Consider the following 21,588-nt stretch of genomic DNA (forward strand, 5'->3'; position numbering starts at 1 on the left):
AGAGTATTTCTGAGGGTCGGAAGGGAACAGCCAGGCTTCAGAGCCCTCATCTACTCACGTTCCCGCCGCACCAGTCACAATTGATGATGATGATGATATTCCGGATGACGGTCGGGGGGGTGATACCAAAGTTGCAGGCCTGGATAGGTCAAAGAAGAAGGAAATTTGGGAAGATAGGTTTGTGAGCCTTACTGCATTCAACAATTTCCAAGAGTGCTGGCCTTAGAGATCGCTCACACTTGAGCGTCAATTCCTGTTGAAGGATTTGGATAGATTCAATCCGAATGTGGCTAGACAATTTCAGGAAAGAAAATGGTGGAAGTGGTTCACGAAAAGCGTATTGGATGCCAAGGAGCACTTAGTCCGGGAGTTCTACACCAATGTGGCGCACATCAAGAAGGGGTCTAAGGTGACTAAGGTGCGGAACTTAAAAGTACGATTTGATCAGAGCACCCTGAACACGTATTTGGGGCTTGAGGATATGGAACCGGTGGAGGATTTAGAGAAGTTCGCACTCGGTGATGCAGCTCGCCCATGGCTAGCTGAGATACTAGCAGCTCCAGGAACACCACCACCATGGATCATAACAGGGATTCCCATTCTGCGGAACACCCTCAACTTTAAAGCAAAAGGGTGGCAAACATTTGTGTGCAGCCACATAGATCCGATCCAAAATGAGAACAATCTTCCAATTCCTTGGGCAATCTTAGTTGTATCTATCATGGTCGGGTACCCAATTAATGTGGGTGCCATCATGTCGACCAACATATCGGTGGTTGTCAGGCGGGGTGAGAGCTCCTACCCGTATCCCAACACTATCATAGAGTATCTCACGGATGCAGGGGTGGAGCCTAGGAGCGTTGATACGAAGGTTCGGGCTAAGAAGCCTTTCTCCTGGTATTCTCTGAAGGACCCAAGGAACCCGATGAACAAGGGTAAGTCGACTACTACCATAGGCCAGTCTGATGAGCCATCGGTGGTAGTTGCAGATTCTGCTGATATGCCTTCTACAGCTTCCATGCCTTTCACAACAGTCGGGCCTTCCACCGAGATAGACGACGTGCCACAACCTCTATTTTCATGGCCATCAACATCAGTATCAGTGCCTTCTTCATCCACTTATCCACTCACTGCGTTGCGAGTCTCCCAGACACTGGTGAGTCTCAACAACTGGATGCAGATAACTACTGCAAAGCTGTCCGACCTATCCAGTGCTGTTGCACCACAGTCTTCTGCCCCAGCACCCCAGGTTCCTATGTCAGTGGAGGAAACCTTGAAGAAGATATTGGATAATCAGAATACCATCATGGATATCTTGGTGGCACATGGGGGAGCAATTGAGGATCTAGGTAAACAGGAAAAGAAGATGAGAAAATCCTAGGACTCGAGAAAATCAGTGGACAAGTTGAGACGTGAAGTGACCAAGATAGCAGCAGCTGGTGATCTTCCCTTTGACTTACTGATGGAGACAGATCCATTAGTACCAGTAGCACCATCAGCACCAGTGGCACCAGTTGGCCAGTCTGAGGAGCCAAACCTCGCTGCCCACACTGCTGAGGAGGTGTTACAGATGTTCACCAACCCCGCTACTCCCCGAGCAGAGGATGATGAGATCCAGTTGGAGGAGCCTGAGGGTGGTGATGCTGCTATGGACACCGAGACCACATAGGGGGTACTCTCTACTCTTTCCCCTCCTTATTTTGATTTTTGTTAAGCATTGAGGACAATGCTTACTCTTATTCAGGGGGGTGGTCTATTTTGATTTGATATGACATTTGACATTGGACTGTAATAACTGATAACACTCTCTTTTTATTTTTATTTTTATTATGTATATATTCTTCTCTCTCTATTGATGTATATATTCTCTTGACCTTTCTCGGTTTGTATATTCATTTTTGCTTTCAGTAGTTTATTTCATAGCTTCTTTATTCTATTTTCTTATTAGTCTAGCTTCTTATTTACTTTAATAGCTTCTTTCTAATTTAGTAGCTTCTTTTTATGTTTTAGTAATCAATAAGCCTTTGGTTTTCTTAATGTCACGATTCTTTCCAAAGGTGGTTTTTGTGTGAACCGGGTGGCTCTTCCCAACGATGGATGGCATGACAACTTTCTTAAAGGGATTGAGTCTGTTTTTGATGTTTAGGTAAAAAAAACAACAGTAGTAGTAATGAATAAGAGAGTCAAGCATGCTTCACTTGGTACCAATACACTTAACTACCCGTTTATGATTAAAAACAAGTTCTTGGAAAGAAATAGCTCTAGTTAGTGATCTTGTGACTCTTGCGTTGACTTAGGCAATCATCGAGTGGTTTAGTTGAACCATTAGTAATTTTTAATCTTGAATACGATTGTGATGGTCCCTCGACTCTATCCTCTTTAATAATCTAGTTGTGTGAGAGGTGGGATATTTTGTTACAAGTCCAAGTACCCGTGCGAATAGTCTAGAACTTGCCCAGAATGTGTTTCTAGGCGAAATTTTAAGTTTTGCTTGGCTTGAGAAGTGATTGTAGGCTCTCCTTGACCCGTTTTAAAATTTTCCATGGCCCACCAATGATGTTATCCCTAGTCAACCCTTTTGAGCCTAAAGCCTTTCTCATTTGATAACCATGTTACAAGCCTTTACCCGTTTTGTAGTGACCCTCTTTTGGCACTCGAGCTTTCCTTAAATCAATTGGCGAAAACATAAGTTTGGGGGAGAGACGAGGAGTTTGAAATTGGTATCAAGGTGCAGAAAGAGAAAAAATATAAAGAAAAGGCAAGGCAAAGAAAAAGAAAGAAAGAATTAAAAAAATACAAAAAGAAAGTGAATAAATTGAAGAGTTGAAGGGATTCAAAGAAAAGCAAAAGTGCAAGGCATGGAGGAAACAAGGAAGAAAGAAATGAATATCATGACTAAGAAAGAGTGATGTCAAGTCTCTCTAGTTCCCCTAAGGAAAAAGAAAATGACTCAAAGAGTCAGCAAAGCATGAGCCAAAAAGAGAAAATGGAATACTTAAGGAAAGATGAACCCGTTCTACTCTAACATTTCTTACCTTAATCCAAAAGCCTTCATTACATGCCGAAAAAGCCCTACATTATTTCAAGCCGAGTAAGCTTACATTAGTGGTAATTTACATGAGGGGCAAGCATATGGTACTTAGAGTCGTACTTGTGACACTCTTTTGAGAGAGATGAGCAAACTTTTCACAAATTCTTGAATTGAGTGCTTCATTCTTATATGAGATAAGCTAACGGAGAGTAGAGGAGGAGGAGTTTGGGATCCACATTGACCTACATGAAAGAGCAAACTTCCTTGATGAGTAAGTCAACTCTTGATGTTCAAGTGTCACATTAGAACTATTTGTGCTTAAAACTTCAAATCATTGCCTTGTTGATAATTGATAAGTGTTGTAGGTAATTGTTGGTTCCAATTGATGTGTATTTGCTTCACCTTAGATTAGCTAGAATAGCTCTTTTTTTGTGGAGGTAGGAATTATCTTATTTGTTTGAGGACAAGCAAAAGCTTAAGTTTGGGGGGAGTTGATAAGTGGAGATTTTGACTACTTATTTGCGCCTTTTGACTTCTGTTTTAGTTCAAAAATATTTAAAGGTATTCCCGAAAACTGATAAAATATGCTTACTTGCAGGAGTATTGGAAAATGAGCCATTATAATGAAATCAAATTCAAGAGGAGTGCTTTTGAACAAGAACAAAAATCAAGCACAAAAAGCTAAAGCGCGGACCACAGAATTTTGTTTGCGGCCGCAGAGCATGAAGAAGAATTAACAGAGCTGCAATGTAAGGTGCGGACCGCACAATAATTGTGCAGCCGCAGAAGTCAAGGTTCAGAGAGTTCCAACTCCAAGCCCAGCAAGAACTGCAGACCACACTATAATTGTGCGGTCGCACCCAGAATTATGCGGTCCGCAGAACTCAAGAAAACGCGGCCGCAGTGCAGAATTGTGCAGTTGCACATCCAACTCCTGACAAGAGCTGAAGCAAAGTGCGGACCGCACACAGAATTGTGCCGCACCAGAACCTCCGAAAGGGCAATTTTGTTCGAAAATTCTAGCTTTGTATAAATAGACTACTTTCACGAAATTAGGTCAAGTTTTGAATACCAGAAAGTCTGTAGCCGTTTTTCTTTACTTTTTTAGGCAACTTTAGCTCATCTTGTAGATTTTACATTGGATTTTCATCTATTTATCTTTTAATATGAGTTTTATCATCTTTTCTTCTTTATTTTCTTCATTACCCACTATGAGTAGCTAAATTTCTAGCTAGGGTTGTGATCCAACCCTAGTGTGGGAACCTAATGGGTGTTTGATTTAGGGCTTGTTTATGGTTGGGTGTGTATTATTTAGCTTAGTTCTTGCTATAATTATAGAATTAATGGTTGCAAATATTGGTTCAAGCCTATTTGACTTGGTCTTTACTTGAGAAAGACAGACTTAGTCTAGAAAAACTTGGCTAACAAGAGTTTGGAATGAAATCAAGAGATTGATAGTCCCAATTAAAGGGTTGAACCTAGAGATAGTAAAACCCGACTTGAGCAATTTGCCAACTGGATAGTTCAATACCCATTTGGACTTGAGAAAGCCAAATTGTACAAAACCACTCTCTTACCGAGAGGTATTGAGTGGGTATTTGAGTGTTGATTGCTATAATACACCCCGACCAACGAAACTCACTCTAAAGCCCACAACCCGTTAGGCAGATACCTAGGTGGAAGTCACAACCCTAGACCTTTTACATATTTGAAAAACAACAATAAAAACATTCTTCTCTAGTTTCATATTTTTCAATTGCAATCCTTAGTATAATTTTAGAAGTAAAATCAAAATAAAGTTTGTGGAAGTGAAACTTAGACAATTCACGGGCTTAGATCAAATACATACCACTAATCCCATCTACGCTCCTTGTGGATTCTTTCCCGACTCCTAGTTGGGTATTATTATTGCAATCGACCGCTTCACAACCCCAATTTGAGGTGTGACTTGGGCGAGATCAAGGGTCATCAGCAAAAACAAGGCTTCCAATATTCGAATTCTCATACTTAGCATTCGAACACCGGGGGGAACTATTATATATGAAGGCACTAAAAGTGTTACAAAGACCGAGGACTGTTAAAACTGGGATCAATATCTTATTAGGACCAGGAACTGCATAATCAGCCTTGTAGAAATAAGATGTACAAGTTAGCCACATGTATTGGCAGCTTTATTTACTTAAGCAAAAGAATATTTATGTAAATGTACTTTTATATATGGAATAAATCAAAATCCTTTTATTTTTATACTATTTCTTGTCTGAATGATAAGTTAATTTACATTATCGTTTGAAAGTTAGTTAAAACTTCAAATGCTTGTGCCAAAATAAATAGGATATGTCCTCTTCAAAAGCACCATAAATATAAGGGCCCTCTCTTATGAAACCCTCATAGTGAAAGGATAGATTCCGAAAGTGTTAATACCCGAAATAAAAAGCTATCGGATGTGAAAAAAATCTCGAAACTTTGTCAGCTAAATGAAAAAGAATATTTTTTGCACAACACTTAAGCAAAGAGTTTATTCTATTAATTAAAATTCCAAACTCAATAAAGAAGTTTTGGCATAATTACAAAAAGAAAAGAAAAATATATTACATTAATTATTGCTGCCAAAACCTGAAGGGAGAGAAGAGCCTTCATTTTCTTTATTGGGAGAAGGTTGTTCCGCTTCCAATTCAGGGCCTTCATATTTATCTCCATCTTCTTTAGCTTCCTCTTCGATTTACTCTTCGGTTCCCGAATACTCGAAGTTAGTATTCGAAGAGTCAGAAGTAGCGGGTCGATCTGGGAGGTTCTTGAGAGTGGTTGTATCCAGTTCACGAGCTTTGGCAATACAATCATCAATGTTTCCAATGCCTTTTTTGTCTTCCTCTAAAGTCTTCCTCTTCGTATGATATATGACATAAATTTTTTCAAAAATGATAGAATCTTTTTGATATTGAAGTTTAGCTCGGAGTTTTTCAATCTTAGATTGGAGCTTTTTATTTTCAGCTTTCATAATGCTAATTTTGGAATCAAGCTCAACGTAGGTGGTCGAGTGAAGTTGATTCTGCTCCATGACCCCTTTGAGTGTTTCTTCCATCCTTGCTCTCTTCTCCTCGGTAGCATAGGCCTCCTCGGTTTTGGAGCGTAAGCTAGCCTCCAAGTTATTAACGTGCTCCATTAAGGCAGACTCATATTTGGCAGCAGCAGTCACAATATTTCATCCCACTTAACCTTAGCATCTTTACTCTCTTTATGTAATTAAGTGGCTTCTTCGCTGTGGGCCATTCTATCTTGTTCCCATTGTTGTAACCGTTACTCGAGATCATATGTTTGAGAAATTTTTGCCTCCAACACTAGAAGGCGCTCGACAAACTGATTTCGTTCGGCAAAAAGCCGATTTCGTTCCGAAGTAAGCTTTTACCTGTCCCAAATCAACCTTTGCAGGACCTCGGAAACAAGAAGGTTGGGATGAAAAGTTTAGAGTTAAGGTTATTAATGCAAAGTATAAATCAAAAAGGGATAGAAAAGGTTAGATTGATACATGTGTCGAACAGTGCATGCTATTGTTTAACAGACACTCAGCAGAAAGAGAGTCCATTTTTCTCCAATCTTTTTCTGAGGCCAGCGGCTTCAGATAATTGGCAAGCTCCACTGACTTGGAAACTATAAGGCACTCATTCGAAATCGAAAGGATGATACTTCATTTTCCATGAGGGTCTTGAGTGGGTGCTGAGTAAGTATTTCCTAAATTTCGATGGTCGGGTGACCGTGGGAAGGAGCATCTTCCATTTGTTCGAATGGCGCCGATGGGGAGGAAGCAGCTAGCATAGAAGGAGAGGCAGTTGTTATCGGCTCAGAAGTTGGTGGTGGAGGAAGGTCATGGATTGAACTCCTTTGGCCAGAATCGTCGACATGAGTCGAAAAATAAGAATCGGTATTTTTAACCGAATCTATTTCCGTAATTAAAGAGTCTCTGAACTTCCCCCGGTGGTGGTGTGTGAGGCTCTCCCAACTGAGCATCCAGTTGAGCTGATGAAGGTCTTTTTCCTCTCTAAAGAGTGACCGCTTCATCATCGGTTTCTTCATCATCAAGGACCATTGTGGTCGGTCCGTTTGGTGTTTCTTTCATTCTTTTCTCTCGAGTCCTTGCTGAGGAGTTACGTTTTCTCTTTGGTTTCTTATTTTTGGGCTTGGAATTCCGAGAGGAGGAACCTTCACCAGAAGTGAGAGTAGATTCATGAGCTCTCCTCCGGTCGAGGTTATTTTTAGTACCCGTTCGGCTTCCACCGGGTCATCGAGAGCCTTGATGTCGGGGAAAACGACATAACCCTTCGGAACTCCTGTGTGATACAAGAACATAGTTAATAAATTGTTTCTAAGTTATATTGAAAAGTTGAAAGAAAGGAGGAAGAATATTTGTTTACCGTGATTTTTGGCTTTCCATCCATATTTGGGAGCCATTTCTTTCCACCTTCGGGATTTCGGTGTAGTAATATCTAGCATTTTCTGTACCCATTGGACTAGATCTTGAACTCATGGTGGTTTTCAATGAGTAGCTAGAGTAAGAAAAAATATAAAGTTAGTAACGAAGGAAGGTGTTTTTAAAACATGAAAAGAAAAAAAACTACTCGAAGACTTAAAGAAACGATTCCATGATTCAGGAAAAACATGTGATGTGGTCGGGAGGATGTCCCTGGTAGCAATGACAACAAACTGTTCCATCCATCCACGGTCGTTATTATCATCAACGCTGGTAAGAAGGGCATGATGACCGTGTTTGCTAAGTTTTAGCACACCTCAACGGACAATCTTTGGGGAATATATGTTCATTATATGTACAAGAGTTAGGGTTTTCCCGGTCTCAAAGCACAATTGATGGAGGTAAGCCCCTGTATGCCATATTGATGGGCCTGCTTGTGCCAAACAGATTTGGTACCGATGGCAAAATTCTAAAATTAGTGGGTTGATTTCTTTATCCCTCTCCCAAGGTTTTTGGGTATGTGTAAACATACATGAACCCTGGTTTGGAGAAGGTGACCCTCTCTATTTCATCAGGGGCGATGATTTCGATATTGTTTCATTCGCAGTCTTCCATTACAATAGGGATGTTGGAAAGACGAATGGAAGAAGGATACGTACGAACAAGCCAATGTCTGTCACTTTTGAGGTTAATGGGATCTTTTTGTTCTTGAAGATCATATTTGGTATTAAGTTGAAGAGGTATGATAGAGCTTACGGTAGGAGGTTCAGACTCGACATCAACCTCTTTTGTTTTGTTCTTCTTTGGGCCTACACCGAAGAGAATGCTAGAGTTTTCGATGACATCATTGTTAGAAGATATGTTGGTAAGAAATTTATGAAGAAATGTTTTACCGAGAGGATTGAGTTTTGCAAGTAGGGTTCTAAGGTAAATCGGAGAAGAAGAAGAAGAGTTTTAAAGGTAAAGAGTAAAAGTTAAGAGTAATGAAGAAGTTTACGACAAGAATCCTGGTCATGATTACCTCAAAAACTGGCAAAAATATTTCCCAAATCGTGGGGTAACATGTATTCGGGTCATTAAATGCACAGAGACGTACGTCCTTTCAAGTGTTAGAAACTGTTCAAAAACTTGCCCGCTAAGGAAAGAAGTTTCCTCTACTTCCCAGTGACCCTAAAGTATGTCACCGAAAAGTAGGGGGACTATCCGTATATGGTAAAATTAGTTAGTGACAGTTGGACGAATGAAGAGGTGACATGTGGAGCTGAAGACAGGTATGATGTGAGTCAACAAATAATCGATACCAGTTGCAAGTATGTGACTGGTGTTGGATGAATCCCGAAGACAAAGTAGCCATGACAAAGATTCAAAGAATTGACATCAGGTAGCATTCAATGAGCAACCGTTACAGAGAATATCTGTATTTATAGCCAACCGTTATGCAGCCATCAATGACAGTTTTATTCTCATTCAAGAGGAGCTTGATTTGAGAATCTTGTCTCCCTAAATAGAGTTATAAATAGGAGAATTAGCATTCATTGTAGACACAAAAAATATTTTGTACAAAAAGAGTATATTATGCTCTCAAATTATAAAATTACTTGCTTTCTTTTGTTCTTAATATTGCTTCCGGAGAAGTTCATCATACCAACATGCTTGTATTTCTTTAAGTATTTTTTTTTTGTATTTCTTTAAGTTTTTTTTTACATTCTTGATTTTATTTTCGTTTTTTCATATTTTTGGATCAAGTTAATTCACGTCTATAAACCATGTTACAAATTCAATTATAGCATTTTACGAGTAAACAAGTAATCTATAAACCATATTACAAATTCAACGATACCGCTTTACGGACAAACAAGTACTAAATCCAGTGGGTAAATTCAATGATTCATGACATGTTGAAATATATAATTAATGAATTCTTTTTAGTGAAGTACCTAACTGTTAATTAGCCCCATAACGTTATCAGCTTATCTGCGTATTCATGCATATCAGGGAAAAATTGAGACTTGTCTGAATATTGCAGTTATTAATATCCTTATTAATCATACCGAGGGTGAGCAATTTTTAAAAAAATCGTCTTGTCCTACATTGATGCGGCTGTTTGTTTCACGGATCGAAATACGTACTCAAGGATATCACATTACCTCATAAGTAGGAGCACACTATATTAAAATGAGTGCATTCTACCGTGATGAATGGGAGAAAATATATAAGATGCACTCTATATTTATCCAGAAAAATTAGTTTCATACTTAATCTTTACGAGTGTCCTACCATCTCTCTATTATTGTCCAAAGTGAATTTAATATCTCTCAAAGCTGATCTGACAAAGAATATGTTATCACATTCCTATATGAGAGTCAAGGCAAAAAAAAATTAAAAGATGATTAAACTATTCTATTGTTATCTTTTAATTGGATGTTATCAACTAATTACACTTAAACCTTTGTTCTTAATATTTTTGCATTGTTTATTTTCTTATTCTTTGTTCTTTTATTTCTTTTTCCTTTTCTTCCTTTTCTGTTCTCCTTTATCTTCTTCCTAGATCCTTAGTTTCGTTTACTCGTTTCCTCTTCTCCTTTCTCTTCTTAATCCCCAGATCTTTTCTCTTCTTTATTTCTTTGTTTTCTTCTTATTCTCAAATCTTAAATCAAACGCTCACACCTAACTCATTGTCGAAACTTCACCTTCCGCTAATCTTCTCTCCCACCTTTTCTTCTCCTTAGTTATTGCTAGTCTACTACTACTCCTTTAATTCTTTCACTGTGTTTCTAAATTAATATTGGGTACATTTTTAATTCTACAAATTTTATTATTAAAAGCAACCCAATTTCTATTTTTTCTGTTTTCTCTTCCAATATCTGACACCCATTAGTTCATATTTTTGAGACCTAACAGTAATGCGTTCTTAATTTTAACTTTGAATATACTGCTTTTTCCACACAAAAAAAATAATTCCAATTTGATAATAAAAAGAAGTAAAAGATGATAAAAACTGAAAATAAATGGATTGTATTGTTGATTTTTGAAGCTAGTTGGACGGTCTTCAATGGCAGAAAATGGTTGAAAGAAATTGAACAGTGATTTATTAAAGTTTGTAGTTGATTGAAATCTGAAAATTAATTTAATTAAAAATGCTCTGGTGGTTGACCTCTGTAGGGAGTTATGAATTGGACAAAAATGGTGAAGGGTGTGAAACTGTTGAGTTTTAGGGATGATGTTTGTTTGGAGTTTTTTGGGAAGGGGTGGTTATTGTTGAAATAGTCTAGGAAAAACAAGTAAAAGTCATGCAAATGACACGTGTCGGCGCGTGTTTACACAACTAAGATAAAATCGGATCAACTTTGAGGGAGGTATTAAATTTAATTTGGACAATATTAGGACATCCGTAAATGTTAAATGTGAAATTGACTTTTCGAGACAAGTACAAGGTGCATTTTATGTATTTTCCCAATGAATTGCACCACATGTTTATTCCATCAAATTAAAATGGGTGAGAATCATTTACACTATTCAACTTTGCTTTAAAAATTAAACTTCCTCTCAACTTTAAACAATATATATTCTTCATCTCATTTTTCATTTGGTCCTTATAAATGCCTATTTTCCCTTCTATATTGTTGACAGTTATCTCTTTCTATTTATTTTTAAATTTTTTAATATCATGATAATTTCTCTTTTCTGAAATATGTATTATGAATTTACTATATTATAACTAAATCACATTTCTAAAATAAAAACAAAAAGAAAATAGTTACCAAGCATATAGTTAATGGCGTCCAAACGAAAATGATTAGCGGAATAAAAAAGATAAATTGTATTATCAATTTTATTAATAGCAATGAAAACTCAAAAATTTTATTTACACAATTGAGAATGAAAAATTGTAGAAACTAAAAAATATATACTCAATGCAAGTAATACAAAATTTAATTATAAAAGATAGAGATAGATCTTATAGCAAATTGCTAAAAAAATTGGATTGCACAAATAGGACAAAATAAAATTTTCAAGTATATATAAATTGTTAAATCCCCTTAAAATAAGAAAATATATTATTATATTGGTAAAGGGAATTAAAAGATTATTTTAGATCACAAATTCATATCTTAAATATGATATTTTACCTTTTTTATAGAATCCCTTTGTATGAAATTTGTGGCTCCACCTATGAAAATGTAACTTAAATATATACTTAATGCATATTACATTAAGATAACAATCATAAAAAAATAATAGCAATATCATATTAAAATTATAGGTAAAGCCATAAGAAAATATCGTATGAGTATATAATAAAAAAGTATTACATAGGAGGGGGGCAAAATAAGTATTGTGTAAGATAAAGTGGCGGAAATATCAACTATTCAATGTTACAGAGAATTTGATTTTTAAAGCAAAGTTGGGACGTGAAAAGGGACATATTAAGAGAGAGTAGAGAAGCATAGGAGAAACTATTTTAATAAAGAACAAATAGATGGACGCACTAAATAATAATAATTTTAAAGTGTTCTAAAATAAAAGCAATATAATAAGAACAAAGCAATTACCGATAATAACATGGACAGAGATAATAGTACGAGCAACAAGGACAAGCAAAGGTTTCTACTTAAGGAAATTTATTAAGAATAGTTGGTTTTACAATTTGTATCTTGATAAGACCTTCAACTTATTTGATAAAACATTTATACTGTAAATTGATTCATAACACAAGGTTTTTTTCCCTCTTTCTGTTTGTTTTTTGGAGGGGTCGCAAGGGAAAGGGAAGGGGACATGGGCATATGGCCATGGTGAGTATTTAATCTTACAACTTTCAATACAGACATTCCTCATTGAAACATTACTCTAGTCCCATTTGGCATTATTACAGGAAGAACGGGTTTCATTTTTCTTTGTGTCATTGTGTGTTTGAATTTAATTTAATAAAAAACAGTTTTGCGTATTAAGAGAATCTTTTAAGAAAATATTCTTCTTTTTTGCGGTGTATATTTGTTGAAAAATAAAAAACAAATCAAAACTAAAATTTGAAATATATAAATTGATTTCTAAATATTATTCAAGTTATCTGTACTGATTGTTTACCCGTAAGACGGTATAGTTGAATTTATACGTGGTTTCTAGACAAATAAATTAATTTGATCCTGAAATAATAAAATAATTAAAAAATTATGCAATACTTAGACTTGAGATGGACACGAAATAACAGAAATAACAGTTCCGAGAACAGGGTTTTCGGGCACAACAATAATGAAATTAAAAAACAAGAAGATAAGATTGTATTAAGCTTTGAATAGAATGTAGCATAAGTTTGTAAGAAAATTCGTGTCCTTTACAATGATAACTGAGCTCGCTATTTATAGCTACGTCTAGGGAAGGAGGTTCTAGGATTGTACGGCCCTTTAATGTCAATTACGAGGGTCATTGATGAAGATGTAACGGTGAACATAAATGCTAATTTTCTGTAACGGGCTATCGTCCTTAATGCCACAGAATATTTTCTATTAAATGCTATCAGACGAAGAGTATTCATCACATCTTTATGGACGTTATTCTTTATGGAACAATTGTCTTTGGTCTTGGTCATCCACGTCTTGGGTTACATATGTCCCTCTTTTGGTCGACCACGTGTCATACAATATTTTACCATATACACTAATAGCATAATAAAATATTATATCGTAAGTATAATTTAATTTATTATAATATATTACTATCATTTATTATAGGTTAATAATAAACTCTTATTAAATATTGTTAATAATAATTACTTTTTAAATGATATGATTGTATTAATATTATTTCACATAAAACTTAAGCTCTTTTCTAAAAATACAGACATGATACGCTATTTATAACTAAATTATGTCTTTAAAAAATATTTAAAAGAAATTAGAAACATAAAAAGCGGAACCTAAAAGAAGGGCGCTGAGATAGGAGGCTTTTTGGAAAAGCCATTGAAGAAATGGAGTTTGATACTTCTCCGATTAGTCGCTGCTCCAAAGAGCATGAAAAAATCTATCAGCAGTGGTTTAGTTTAGCCGATTCAGGTATTTATCCTCTTTCGTGTTTATATGTGTATGCATTTGGTTTTGGGTTTATTTCACGAATTTTATGTTGAAAACGCGAATTTGTGGTATTTTGTATCAGATGGAGATGGGCGTCTCACTGGAGGCGATGCCATTAAGTTCTTTGCCTTGTCCAATTTGTCACGCCAGGATCTCAAGCAGGTCTCTTTTCTTTGCTACTTTGGGCTGCGTGTTTCTCTTGAACTCGATTACTCGTTCCTTTTTTATTTACTCCCTCTGTTTCAATTTATGTAAACATAGTTTGAATCATTGAATCTTGTCATCTTAAACATGTTGTATCATTTGTGTGTATATAAAACATTAGAAAGTTGTGGCCTTAAATATTTATCATTAGGGGTACAATGGAAATGCATATTGTTTTCAAATATAGAATAAGGAAGTAGTGTCACATAAATTGGAACAGATGGAGTAATTTTTTAGATGACAGTGTCGAGCTAAACTACACTGACTAATAATAGGTTACCTGTTGCTACTTTTCTCTTGACAGATAGAGCAACTCTGCCCCAAAAGCTTAAGCAAATGGGAAAATTAATTCTTTTGCTTACTCCTTTCTGCCAAACAAATTTAGCTGGAGATAGAGAACACCAAAGTTTAGCGTGTTTTCACATTCTGTTCCATCCACCTTTCATTCTTTTGCCGGTGCAGAGAATGGCTTAGAGTGACAGTTTTTGATACTCGAGTATGGCTCATTTGTTGTAGTCCCTTCAAAAGCCAGGTTTTACATGTTTCAATTCTTATAAAATTTAGACTGATGTTCTCTGGATGATTTGTCGTTACCTAATCTTCTATCCTGAATGGTAACCATACAATAATAAACTTGACTAAGGCCTTATTAGTCTTTAATGTTCAGAGTGGAGGATAAGTTCTTAAAGTAGTGTGCTTCTAATTGATCATGTTGTAAACACTAGGTTTTCTGTTCTTCTCTCTTCAGTTTAGTAACTGACTCAATCTGTGTAAAGCTTCTACCATAATTGAATGATGCCAACCAGATTACAAGCTGCCTTTTCATGCAACTTCTTGTTTATGACCTTGAAGGCAGTTTACATTACGTGCTTGATTGGGGCTAATGACACTTTTATGTCTGAAAGTAGATGTGGAGTAAGTCACTAAGTCTTTAAGCATTGTGTTTATGTCTGAAAATTTGAAGCAGGTCTTAGAGCATTTTGTTCTCTGATTCTTAGGTGATGTCATTGCCTGAATGCATATCTGGTATTTTTGTTCAGTTACTGTTGAGATCAAATCCATTCAACTATTCCATTGTACCGTGTCATCCAGATTTTCTGTGATTCTATAGTAGGAATCCCACACAAAGTGAAAGCCGTTAGAATGCTTAAACCAACAATGTTATATTAGAGTGAGTGTATCTCTACGGTCACACATATGCACAAGATGAGCGTCTTAAAAATGCAAATATTAAAATGGATGTGTAGTCATACAAGATTAGACAAGTTTAAAAAATGATCACATCTAACAAATGCGTAAAAGGCTAAATGAGAGAAGGTTGCATGAAATGATTTGGCCATGTCCTATGTAGACTCGACATGAAGCATATAGGTGCATTATGATGACTGGAGTTGATAAAATGGATGAAGTAGAGATAAAATAACATTAAAGGAAGTTATCTCAAAAGCCATACAATCTCCGAAACAGTGTTGATGTAGCTAAGAGCAGAACATAACAAGAGCAAAGGATCCATATAGGCGATATAAACTACTCAAGATTTGAACTAGTTGTTATTGTCCGCTTATGTTAGTCGACCCCAACTAGTTTAAAATTGAAGAACAATTGATTGATTGATATTTTGACTAATTGGGCTTGGAATGCTGAACTTGAGCGTTGTGCTTTGACATCTGTTTTTTCGAAGTGGTGAACCTCTTGCACTGTAGACGGTGGAAAGTATTTGTGTGAATTTCATCTTTACAACTAATAAGAGTAACTCCAATCTGAAAGGCGAATGGAGGATGAAACACGTGGATAAGCTGGTCCTGTTAAATGGGTAATTCTGATTATTGGACCTTCGCTAATCACTTGCAATTCATGTAAACATATCCCGATGAATAGTGAACTGAACTGACCAGTGGATAAAGTGTGTATAATTTGGCAAGCACAGTGATAAGTTGAACTAAATTTGGATGGTGACAAGCCCAAAAGAATTGGATGGCAAAGTAAACCCTCCTCCCTTCTCTTACACCAACAAAACAAACAGATGCTTGCTCTTTTTATTACTTTTAGAGTGTTATGTGGATTATGCCAAATATCCACGGACTATTTGCAGTAGCATTGTATTTTTGTCCACCCCGTGCTACTAAGTTTTATCACGTGTCAGTTTCCACCTAGTACTACTATGATTATGCATTTAATAGCTATTACCAAAATCAGATTTATCCATTCTTTTGTGCCAGTTTTGGTGAATTCTTGTATACTAGCTATTTTTATTTCAATAAATTGTTTTTCTTTTCGTCTTTTCCTAAGGTGTGGGCGATTGCAGATTCCAAACGGCAAGGCTTTCTTGGTTTTAGAGAGTTTATTACTTCAATGCAGGTACTAGTTTATTATGGAGTCGCATTTCAACCTGGTATTTAATTTTAATCCAGCGAAGACTCAGATTCCTTTTTTTTTTTTTGTTTATTTTTTAATATAGTTGGTCTCTTTGGCTCAAGCTGGCCATCCAGTAACCAGTGATCTCTTAAATGCTGAAGGTAACTAGCATACTTTATAAACTTTTTGATTCAAAACTGTAAGCTAGCAACGCCAGTAGTCTCCACAATGCGATCTCTGGCAAACTAGTTGATCCATTTCAATGCCCTGTTTTCACTTTCTTTTGCTGTAGCATTGTGTCATATCCTAATCTTACAATTAGAACAATTTTAATCATGGCAGTTAACTTTGAAAATTTGCAACCCCCTACCTTAGAAGGTCTTGATTTACTTCAAGCTGTAAGTATGCTAGATGTACTTTTTGCATTAGTTTTCATTAATTGTGGGGCTGTTGACTTATGTTTTTATAATACAGAAGAAAAAGCGCGCGCCTAAAAGTGAACCTGAACAGAATGGTAATTTTACTTATCATATTCTTATATCTTCGTTCTTAGTAATTGATGGGAAATTGAGAAGGGAGTTAGATAGATCGCCGTGTCTAACTGATTGGATTACAAAGCAGGCAATCCTACAGTGCAATCTTCCGTTACAGCTAATTGGTTTTCATCATCAACATCTGTAAAGAAGGTGAGTGTGGTTACTCTTCTACTTTATTTATAAGCTCTAAGACATCATGCAACTTGGAATACCTGCCACTTGCTCTCTCCATCCCAAATTATATGACAGATTTACGACAGATGTTCTTATCGGGACTTCTTAAAATGATTGACACACTTCTTATGTAATACTTTTTTATATAACTTTCACAAGTTACTCATATAAATTCATTTAGTTATCTCAAATTTAAATCATATCAAATATTCTCCCTTCAAGTCAATTTGTTAATAAGCATCTTTTGTCCTGATCCATTAATGAGATAGTTGTTCAATTGATGTTGTGAACTAATTGTTGAAATGTACTTTCCTTACCTTATCAAAATAGAAAATATACTTTTCTTTAACTCCCCCTAATACATCCTATAGCATATCATTGCGTGTTTATTGCTAAAGTTTCTATGTTTGCTCTTCAATGAGGCTTGGTTCTTTTTATCAACCCTCAGGTCTCTTTAACCTCCGTCACATCCATAATCGATGGACTGAAGAAGTTATACATCCAAAAACTAAAGCCTCTGGAAGTCGCATATCGCTTTAATGATTTCGTCTCTCCATTCTTGGTAGGTGGTTTATTTCATAATTGTTGTGCTTATTTTCAAGAAAAAGAAGAACTTCTCGCTTATATGTCTTCCATTTAACTATGGTTTTCTTTGTCCTGATTTATGGAAAAGTGACACAGAAGCCACTGACTGCTTTCCTTAATGTGCTGTGTGTTGGTAGACAAATAGTGATTTTGATGCCAAACCAATGGTGATGCTTTTGGGTCAATACTCAACCGGTAAAACAACATTCATTAAGCATTTACTTAGAACTAGCTATCCAGGTTAGCTAAACTCTTTATTCTTGTGTATATGCTCTTGTTTGTGCATTCATAGCTTTGTGTTGATACTTTGCTCCTTGTTTTCTATAGGTGCTCATATCGGGCCAGAGCCTACCACCGACAGATTTGTGGTTGTCATGGTATTTTCATTTAACTTTATTAGACAGATTTGTCGTTTTCATGGTATTTCACTTATCTTTTTTTTCTGCTCACCATTGTGGTCACTTGTTTACTGTCCTTTTTGGATTATGTTGCTGAACAATAAGAGAACATATGCTTTCTCCCTGAGTTGAATGCCTTTCTTTCCATCTGAAATTGTGCCAAAAATAGTGTGCACTAACTTGACAAAGATGGCTTTTCAATTTATTATGTTTATCTTATTGCGGATATATCTTTTAACCTTTCTGTCCTAGCACATATTTCTATTTATCATATCAATGAGAGAATAATTTGCCACAGTTTTTCTCAAATATGATTATTATAAACCAAGACATTTAGTTGGAAAGGAGAAGGCTATACCAATGCCATGCATGTTTGTTAATGACTTTATCAAATATGATTGTTATGCTAAATCTTTTGTTGGATTGGTGTTCGGTTTTGACTGTATTATGCAGAATGGACCTGATGAAAGGAGTATTCCGGGGAACACAATTGCTGTTCAGGCAGATATGCCATTTAGCGGTCTGACAACTTTTGGAACTGCTTTTTTGTCAAAATTTGAGTGTTCTCAAATGCCTCATCCTGTGAGTTATGCTTCTCCTTCGTCTCATAGATAAAATGATCAGAGCTGTCACAAAATTTCACGAAACTCTGGGCATTTCCCCCCAACTTTTCCCTCTTTATTATGTTAGCTATTGGAGCACATCACGTTTGTGGATACTCCTGGAGTTCTATCTGGCGAAAAGCAACGAACACAAAGGAGCTATGATTTTACCGGTGTGACATCTTGGTTTGCTTCTAAGTGTGATCTCATTCTTCTTTTGTTTGATCCCCACAAACTTGATATAAGTGATGAATTCAAACGTGTGATTGCGTCTCTTCGAGGCCATGATGATAAGATACGAGTGGTTTTGAACAAGGCTGACCAAGTTGATACTCAACAAGTAAGGCAGGAACATTTTGGTTACTTTATGATTTCCACCTGTTTCTGAACTTCACTAGAATTTGATTTCATTGTTGGTGTCAACTGCAGCTTATGAGGGTTTATGGAGCATTGATGTGGTCACTAGGGAAGGTTCTAAATACCCCTGAAGTTTCGCGTGTCTACATAGGGTATAATCTTTTTTTTATTTTTTTTTATTTTTTTTTATTTTTTTAAATTTGGCACTTAGTTCAGGTACTCTGCCCAACAAAATGTTATTAAGTTGCACGAACTAATAAATATTATTTTGGGAATTCAAATATCCCTGATTTGCTGGATCACCTGGATGCCGTCACTATGTGTCAAAGCTGCATCTTATATCATACTATTGCTAATGGACATGAGATCTTGATCACCTAGCCCCAACAGAACTAGAGTGAGTTTATAGCTTTTCGCCTTTGACAACACTGCCTCCGCCTCCAACCAGTAGGTTGGGTTTCGAGTCACTAGGGAGCAAAGTGCATAGAACCTGATCGGCTCCTCTACAGGGTGTCTTTTTTGTTTTTTTTGGGGGGGGGTGGGGGGAGGGGGTTACCATGACCCCAAAAAGAATCCACCTCATGTTTATGATATACTCAACCTATCGGACGCGTGTTTTCCTCTCATGCTTGAGGCGTAGGTATAACATGCATGCTCTGGAATCAGATATCTAATATGGATGTCCATTTCCTATGTTGTTTGTATATATGCATAATGTTGAGTCTTCTATGTTGTAGCCGTTTAGATATCGATGATTACAAACTTTTATCACTTTTTGGAGTTCCACAAAAATGTGGTGTTTTGGCTTCTACAGATCATTCAATGACAAACCAATAAATGAGGCTGCTACAGGGCCAGTTGGAAAAGAACTTTTTGAAAAGGAGCAAGATGATCTTCTTACAGATTTGAAAAACATACCAAAGAAGGCTTGTGATCGTCGTGTAAGTTCAGTCTTCATTATGGAGTCATATTTTACTGCTCATATATTGTGCATCCAATTTGCTTGAAATGAGGATAATAAACTGGCTATATTTTGTGCAGATAAATGAGTTTGTAAAACGTGCTAGAGCTGCCAAGATACATTCTTATATTATCAGTCACCTGAAAAAGGAGATGCCTGCAATGATAGGCAAAGCCAAGACACAGCAAAAACTAATTGATAACTTGGAAGATCAATTTGTAAAGGTCTGTCTCACGCTCTTTCTCTGTTGTGCGTCTCAAATCTACATACATATGTGCTCAGCATGCATGCGTGCTGAGCACCAACAAGCAATTTCATGGTCTTCTGACATGATCATTTATGGAGCTTTAGTATTGTGTACTAATATTGAACTCATCAAAACAGGTTCAAAAGGAACACCATCTGCCACCTGGGGATTTTCCTAATGTCGAACACTTCAGGGAAGTTCTGAGTGGTTATAACATTGATAAGTTTGAGAAGTTGAAGCCCAAATTGATACAATCTGTCGATGACATGCTTGGTTATGACATCCCTGAACTTCTCAAGAATTTCAGAAATCCTTATGATTGATGAGGCCCAAAGCTGATATAGTATAGAGTCATTTCTCGCAGACGTGATGTTTATCATAGTGTATCTTGTATTCTTATTCTTATTTTTACTCCCACATTGAGACTTGGGCTTAATAGCGAATACTGAAGCGATACTATCTTTTGGCAATTATATTTAGTGGCTTGTAAATATGGATTAAGAATTCTTTATTTTTTGTGTTTTAATTATTTCCATTATTTTTCTCGTTGGTTTCTTAGTTTGTTATTCTTTTCAGGAAATGTCGTCGACCAGGTTTCGTTCAAGACCCCATAAAAAAGCATGTGTTGGGAAGTAATGAAATGCCTCTATATGAAGATGTCAGAAACAGAAGATGCCTGGGTTGCCAAGTAGTTGTCAGAATAGTAAAAGCAGCAGTTAGGGTAATTACTAATCACAAGCTTTTCTACTAATTACGCTAGTAAAATTTTGTGTAGGCTTAGTGAAAGTATGGAAATATCGAACTCTAAGTTTGGCGGCTGCTTCTTAAGCACGAAAGCTACCAATGTGAAAGCATGAAAACTATTGATGTTTAGAGATGAACCAATCTTCTTTCCTGTAATCCAATTGAGTTATTTAGTTACTTCCTTAACTATGCTCGAGAGAGCGAGTTGAGAATTGATAAGAATCGACACTTTAGATGGAAACTTAACCCAAGAGAATTCATTAGATGCAATGGAGTTTATTAATTAATCACTCTGGGATTTATGACCTATTGTTTACCGGAAAAATCGGATAATGTTAGATTTGTGTATGGTTCTAAGGATATGCGATACAATTTGATATAAATCGTGTAGAGAAATAGAGATATGTGTATTCTTGACTATGAGAATACAAATAATGAGCAAAAAGAATGAATATGATAAAGTAAAACAAGCACAAAGGGATATCTTTCAATATGAGAAGTGATCTTTTGTTACAGTGTGTCCCTCCTGCTTACAATCCATGTCTCTCTTTATAGTAGAGGGATCCTACTTTATATACAATAAAAAATACGTTAGTGGAGAGCCCATGATGTATTGTCTTTTCCTCGATTTTCGCCAAGATGCTCTCCCATAATGTGGTTGCAACGGCCCTAGCCTGCGAGCTCGATACTGGCTCGAACTTGGTGTTGGATCGAGCCCTCGGCCTTGGCCCGAGCTCGATTCTGACTTGGGGTCTAGGTATTCGGGGTGAGTGTTGGTCGGTCCATGCATCTTCGATAATCTCCGCTTTGCCTCGTAGTTCGATTTGGATATGGGCTCGATAATGATATCGAGCTTGTCAT

The 21,588-nt window shown here is 36.5% G+C and overlaps 1 protein-coding gene across 4 annotated transcripts; it reads left to right on the forward strand.

Moving 5' to 3' along the window:
- The first annotated feature begins 13,395 nt into the window (after positions 1-13,395).
- LOC104086573 (EH domain-containing protein 1) lies at positions 13,396-20,528 on the forward strand. Of its 4 annotated transcripts, none has more exons than XM_009590869.3 (17): positions 13,525-13,546; positions 13,647-13,726; positions 14,073-14,300; positions 16,058-16,126; positions 16,227-16,284; positions 16,466-16,521; positions 16,598-16,637; positions 16,745-16,809; positions 17,282-17,395; positions 17,556-17,658; positions 17,746-17,795; positions 18,270-18,398; positions 18,507-18,758; positions 18,848-18,927; positions 19,590-19,716; positions 19,817-19,960; positions 20,121-20,528. In XM_009590869.3, exons 4-17 carry the CDS (start codon positions 16,121-16,123, stop codon positions 20,304-20,306), a joined length of 1,410 nt encoding a protein of 469 aa, XP_009589164.1. In that variant the 5' UTR covers positions 13,525-13,546; positions 13,647-13,726; positions 14,073-14,300; positions 16,058-16,120; the 3' UTR covers positions 20,307-20,528. The 4 variants fall into 4 exon arrangements, with proteins under 4 accessions (XP_009589162.1, XP_009589164.1, XP_009589165.1 ...); XM_009590870.3 differs by having other exon boundaries at positions 14,073-14,264; XM_009590867.4 differs by lacking the exon at positions 14,073-14,300 and having other exon boundaries at positions 13,396-13,546.
- Positions 20,529-21,588: the final 1,060 nt, after the last annotated feature.

The sequence above is a fragment of the Nicotiana tomentosiformis genome, chromosome 6 (genome assembly GCF_000390325.3).
Source record: "Nicotiana tomentosiformis chromosome 6, ASM39032v3, whole genome shotgun sequence".
NCBI classification, from domain to species: Eukaryota; Viridiplantae; Streptophyta; class Magnoliopsida; order Solanales; family Solanaceae; genus Nicotiana; species Nicotiana tomentosiformis.